This window comes from Aethalodelphis obliquidens, unplaced genomic scaffold, assembly GCF_003676395.1.
Source record: "Aethalodelphis obliquidens isolate GAN/ISIS:26980383/991018 unplaced genomic scaffold, ASM367639v1 scaffold2, whole genome shotgun sequence".
NCBI classification, from domain to species: Eukaryota; Metazoa; Chordata; class Mammalia; order Artiodactyla; family Delphinidae; genus Aethalodelphis; species Aethalodelphis obliquidens.
The window spans coordinates 4343343-4349654 of NW_020837946.1; the positions used below are offsets into that span (position 1 = coordinate 4343343).

The window sequence follows — 6312 nt, forward strand, 5'->3', positions numbered from 1 at the left end:
TTTCAACAGAAAAAAGGTTGCAAGCCCAGGCTCGGGAAAAGGATTTTAAGGTTTCAGGACAGAGTCTCACTTTGATAAAAGAAGATGTTGATCGGCAGTACCGACAAGAGATTTTTTTTTAAAAAACGCTGTCCCCTCGGCTTCTCCCACTCACAGACAGGTCTACTGCCCCCCTGTCTAGAATGATCCTTAAGTGAGGCCTTGGGGAGATTAATTCCCATCTCCCTCTGAGGAACGGGGTGGGGAGGACTGCTGGCGGGTGGCCGTTCCCAGGGCTGTAACTGGAGCCACGTTTCTTCTATTTATAGACATGCCCGCAGCCCTCTCCGCCCAGCTGCTGACTTTGGACTCAGTTGGGAAGCAGAGCAGTTTGGTCAACACACAAACGACATCACAATGTCCATCTCTGATTGCCTTCCCGATTACCCGGTCAAGTCGGATTTCGTAAATAGATTGAAGTCAGCCCTGGAAGCCAGGGATGAGGTGACAGTGAGGGATTTGATCTGTACTGAAGTTCGGCACGTGGACGCCGTGATAGAACTGGCCAACGACAACTGGATGAAGGACCCCTCGGCCCAGCTGCCCCCCGGGGTCCTCCTAGGTAACTGCAATGAATCCGCTGCTTCCCCATCGTGTGCACAGGGTTGGGGTGGGGAACATTCGGGGGTGGAAGGGCAAATGGTTGAAAAAGGCGAATGATACGTGCCCAGCTGTATGATTCTTATTTATATACATACGCACTGTGTGTATATATGTATACTGTATATATACATGTACCTAGTATACATCTGTATATATATACATAGTATATGTCATAGTATATATATATATCATAGTATACACATATTTACTGTATTTACTATACAGTACATAGTAAATATACATATACTATGTAAATATATACACAGTAAATATGTATATATGTACTATGATATATAATCTATACTATGATATACACTATGTGTCTATATATATACACATACACACACATATATATACACACAGTATGTTACATAGGCAACAACTAAAGTGCAATACAAAAAAGTTAAAAAGAGAAAAATTAAACCGTGGCACCGTCATCCCGACCCAGCACCTCTTTTCGTTTCTCCACTTTTCTCCAAGCTAGTCTATTTGCATGTGTAAATTTCCTCTCCTTAGAACCATGTGGTAGATAATAAGTTTGTGTCCTGTTCTGTTGAGTTAATACACCTAAAGTACTTTCCATATTGCTACATGTCTTCTTAATTTCAATCACCTATTGAGGTGATTAATGACAAAATACTTAAACCAAATGCCTGCAAGAGGGGGCTGTGTGTTTACATCTTTACTACTATCAGTAATGCTATAATTAGTGTCTATATTAGCATTCATATGCTTTTTTCTTATTCAGCGTTCTGTCCTTAGGATAAATTCTTAGGAGCTGTATTACTGGGGCAAGGATAACAAATGTTCCAAATTGTTTTCTGAAATGATTTCTATTCCTCCTGATAGCGAGTGTGTGTCACATCACACCCTGAACATTATGGGCGGTTAATATTCATATTTAAATCTCCAGTTTAGTAAGTGCACCCTGGTCATTCTCCACTGCCTGCTCGTCCATCCTTTTATGTTTGTTTTTTAACATCTTTATTGGAATATAATTGCTTTACAATGTTGTGTTAGTTTCTGCTGTATAACAAGGTGAATCAGCTATATGTATACACGTATCCCCCTATTCCTTCCCTCTTGTGTCTCCCTCCCACCCTCCCTATCCCACCCCTCTAGGTGGTCACAAAGCACCGAGCTGACCTCCCTGTGCTATGCAGCTGCTTCCCACTAGCCATCCATTTTATATTTGGTAGTGTATATATGTCCATGCCACTCTCTCACTTCGTCCAGCTTCCCCTTCCCCCCAACCTTTCTTTACTGCTCAGAACCAAGTCTTATCTGTAGGGTTTGGGTTTTCTTTGTAGACCTTTTTACATGTGGGCCCTTGTCTAGTCAGGTCCTTGGGCAATATCTCCTCATTTCTTTATACCTTTTTGGTCATTTTGTAGGTCTCCTTCACATAACATGTGTATAATCCCGTTGTCATATTTGCTGAAAATGATATCCCTGACCACAGCTTAACTGTTCACTGCATCGTGCTAATTCTAGCTTGTCAGATGTGCCCTCCACAACGTTAGTCTTGACTCCTAAGGAATGTTCAGGGCTCCCCTCCCCCCACTAGACAGACTCCTTCCCAACACATGTGAGTGCATGCACACACGCGTACCACTGCACACACAAGGCACAAACACACACGTGCACAAACACATGCTCACACACCCAGGAAGGACACCAAAAGGGAACGTGCCTGGGACGTTGGTGCTGGCAAGTGGAGCTTTAATGTGATGAAGGGACAGATCAGAGACTGGAACTTCTAAGGAGGTGACCGTCCCTCTACTCCCCTGTGATGTGGGTGCACCCCCGGTGCTGTCTCTCACTGGTGGTGTAAACAAGCTGCGGAAGGCTTTAGGGAGAAACCGGCTCCTGCTTCTTCTTTTCCTTGGTTTTCCTAATATCTGGGGTGCCGATCAGGGTGAGGCCCCAGGAGGCATGAGCCCAGAGAGCACCACACCTCTCTTCAGACCTTAGCTCTGCCTGGATGGGCAGGGGTCCTCACCGAGACAGCACCTGGTACACGCAACAATCCAGGAGCCTGCCCTGGGGTGCGGAGGGGACTTTGAAATCCTAAACTGCGCTTTGGCCGGGAGTGTTGAGCTCTGCATTTTGCATGTGCACTCCAGACCCACCCTGCCCCCTGCCCAGTGCCTGCCCATGAGGTGCTCTTATGAGTCACATCATCCTGACCCACGCTCTCTGACCCCCATTGGGTGTAGCTAACGCAAGGTGCTGCAAGGAGCGGGGAGGGGAGGGTATTTGCTCTGGGGACCCCTCCCTGCCAGATCATCGCTGCGATTTGGCTTCACCATTAGGCTGAAGGCTCAGCTCCTGCGTGGCACCTCCTACCTCGCTCCTTGCCCCTTCAGACACAGGGAGGGGGGCTCCCACGGTGGCCCTGGGGACCCCAGCTGGCTTCCCTGGCCCTGCCCGCCTTTGCTACGCCCTGGAGTTGCGCCGTCTGCTTTCTGCTGGGATTCTGACTGGAGCAAGTGCCCACTCATCACAGCCCCTTTTACAAGCCCATCCCAGCAGGTTGGGGATTTGTGTATTTGGAGCCCCTGAGTTAAAATATCATTTCTTGTCCTTTAACAACAGCCTTAATCTGTTCTTTAGATTCATTTATTAAATAGCATAAGTGTTTTCACAGAAGGACACGTCATCAGTGCTACACATTAATATAAATTACAGGTAACATCTTACTATTTTAAATGAACTACGTGAAAAGCTAATGATGTGATAATATTTTTCTTTCAGTATTAATAACATATTTTTTATTAATCCAAGATAAAAATCTAGTCTTTCCAACAAAAACTAAAATAAAATATCATTTCTTTTCACATTACAAATTGCCCTGCACCGTCTTTACTGTTCCCACCACTTTACTAAACACTTGAAACCAATGAAATCTGTGTTAAGAGTTTCCCGTTCCCTCCCACGAAGAACCTGTATGTTCTAAATCATATCGTGTCTACTTCTCCCTGCCGAACGGCGCAATTCAGGACGAGAACAGGTCGATGCTGCTGACACCTTGTCAGGACTTGGGCTTGTTCTGGGTTGTTTTTGTTTCGGGATGATGGTAACTGAATGATTAAGCCTGTGACCTCAGGACACATACTGTTGCCAATGATTTTATTGTGGGGGAAGCAGGCTGGGCTTGAAACCGGGGTAGAGATGCAGCACGCTCACACCTGCATTGGGGGGCTGCTCTCTGGCTAACATGTGAGAGTAGGATTTGAAGGAAACAAGAAAGGTTAGGAAACAAGATCTAGTTAGCAGGTGGTTGAAGGCAGTCACCCAGGTGAGAGATGACAGGGTCTAAACAAGAGAGTGGGGTACACACAGAGATAAAGGCGAGAAATGACAAAGCTGAGAAATGATGGGAAGGGGTTGGGGGTGAGGAGAGGATAGTGCCACCGATCCAGACAGAAATCAGGGGGCTCTGTGACCGGGACAAAGTTTGAGCCTTTGCTGTGAGCCTGGCAGTAACGAGGGGAGGATAGAAACAGGAATAACACACAGGACCGCCTCCCAGGAGTTCAGAATCCAGCCTGTGTCATCACAGGTAGGCTATCAGGTGCCTCAAGTAGCCTTGGAGTGAGACGCTCCAGAGGGAAGCTTGGGCTCTGCTACCAACGAGCTGTGTGACCTCAGGGAAGTCACTTTCCCTCTCTGAGCCAGTGCCTTTACTTATTAATTAGTTCATGAGATTCCATTAGTGATTCCCAAGCAGAGGTCCCTGAGCAAAGCTCCACGGGGGAGGTCCCCGGAGAACCACGCTGTCAGAGAATACGCAAGGGCAGGTTAAAGGCTGGCTGTGGCTTCACCACCACCAGGGGGACGGGTGGTTTGCAGATGCGCCTTGGGCAACGCTGGCTCAGATCACTGTTGAGGCCCCTTCCATCTCCAGGCTTCTCTGAGGCCGTGATCCCAAAGTCTCCCTGTCTCAGCCTGAAATGGAGCGAGGCCTCCTTCTTCCTGAGTACGGGAGTGAATGGGCTCGTTCTCGGGGGGTAATTGTGAGTCACGGGGGAACAGCCCTGAGAGAAGCAAGAGCTGTTTGCATTCAGACATACACGTGGGGTCTTTAGAATGTGTGAAGAGGGGTCAGAACTTGTAGCAGCACCTTGAAGGGCAGCCCACATTGGGAATGGATACTGGAATTTCAGTCCTCCTGAGGAGGAAGGTGAAGATGAAAGGATGATGATGACCAAGAAGACAGGGCCGGGCCCGGCGAGGGGCAGGGGCTGCAGGTGCCCACCCCGGCCAGGAGAAGGCAGGGCCGAAGGTCAGGCTGAAAAGGCTTTTCGGGGAAAGGGGAGGAAAAGTTGTCCATCCCAAGGACAACGCTTGTTCAAAGAACTCTGAGTATTGTTCACAAGATGACAATTTGCAAAAATAAGAAGAAGAAAAGTGGGCTTCCCTGGTGGCGCAGTGGTTGAGAGTCCGCCTGCCGATGCAGGGGACACGGGTTCGTGCCCCGGTCCGGGAAGATCCCACATGCCGCGGAGCGGCTGGGCCCGTGAGCCACGGCCGCTGAGCCTGAGTGTCCGGAGCCTGTGCTCCGCAACAAGAGAGGCCACAACAGTGAGGGGCCCACGTACCGCAAAAAAAAAAAAGAAAAGAAAAGTAACAATTCTTTCTGCTTGTCAACATAAATATACAAGGACCTTGCTTCTCTCAGTGAGATCTCCATGCTTGTGTGTGAGCTTATTACTCCCACCAAATAGAGCAGAAAAAATAATTATTATTTATTTATCTGCAGCCATGTCACATCACAATAAAAGCATAGGGAAAAGAGGTACCAGCCAAAAAAATGGCAGGAACGACTTGTTCTGGAGAACCCCTCAGGTATACATGGGTCCCCTTAAGGAGGGCAGAGGGCAAAGGAACTTAAAAATTCAGCCCCAGCAGGTAGTGGGTCAAAGTACGGAATGTACCCTCCCTGCCTGGCCACGAGGCAGAAGAGTGGTCCTCAATCAGGATTCCCCTAAAGACGCAACTCACCTGTGCCCTTGTGAAGCCACCTGCTCTCCTGCAAAGATGTACTTCGGATGCCCTGTGGGATGCTGGGAAGGGCATGGAGGTCTCTAACAGATGATCAGCCCTCTCCCTGCTAGTCAGACTGAGACTGGCCCGCTGTGAGGGACCCGGGAAGGAGGCCTGGGACTGGGGCACAGCAATCTCTCTCATTCTCTCCCTGTGTGTGTGTGTGTGTGTGTGTGTGTGTGTGTGCGCGCGCGCGCGTGCGTGCGTGCGTGCGTGCGTGTGTGTGTGTGTGTGTAATGAGAGGAACAGAGCTGAGGCCCCAGCTCATCCACAATCTGCTCCCCCATCTTTCCCACCTACCCCCTCCCAACAAGAACCTTCCTGCCAGGAGGACACCCAAATCCCAGGGCTTGTCAGGACCTCCCCTGCCTCCTCGGTTCACCTAGGCCATGCCCTCCTTCCAGACCCCACACACGAGGGCCCCCCTGCACACCCGACCCACAGACCCACCACTTCCCTCCACAAGAGCACAAAGCCCTCAGTCTCCATCAGTTTCCGAAACACACAGCCTCGCTGGGCTAATTTTTTTAATTCTTTTTTTTTTTTTTTTTGGGGCCCGGGGGCTTTCCCTTTTTGCGCCTCTCCCGTTGCGGAGCACAGGCTCCGGACGCGCAGGCTCAG

The 6312-nt window shown here is 49.1% G+C and overlaps 1 protein-coding gene across 1 annotated transcript in view; it reads left to right on the forward strand.

The window, feature by feature from the left end:
- The first annotated feature begins 337 nt into the window (after positions 1 to 337).
- Positions 338 to 6312, forward strand: part of ASB18 (ankyrin repeat and SOCS box containing 18) — a 62295-nt gene continuing 56320 nt past the window's right edge. The window contains exon 1 of the mRNA XM_027117488.1: positions 338 to 601. Within this exon, the coding sequence (XP_026973289.1) occupies positions 397 to 601 (205 nt within the window). The 5' untranslated portion in view covers positions 338 to 396. The remainder of the gene's footprint in view (positions 602 to 6312) is intronic.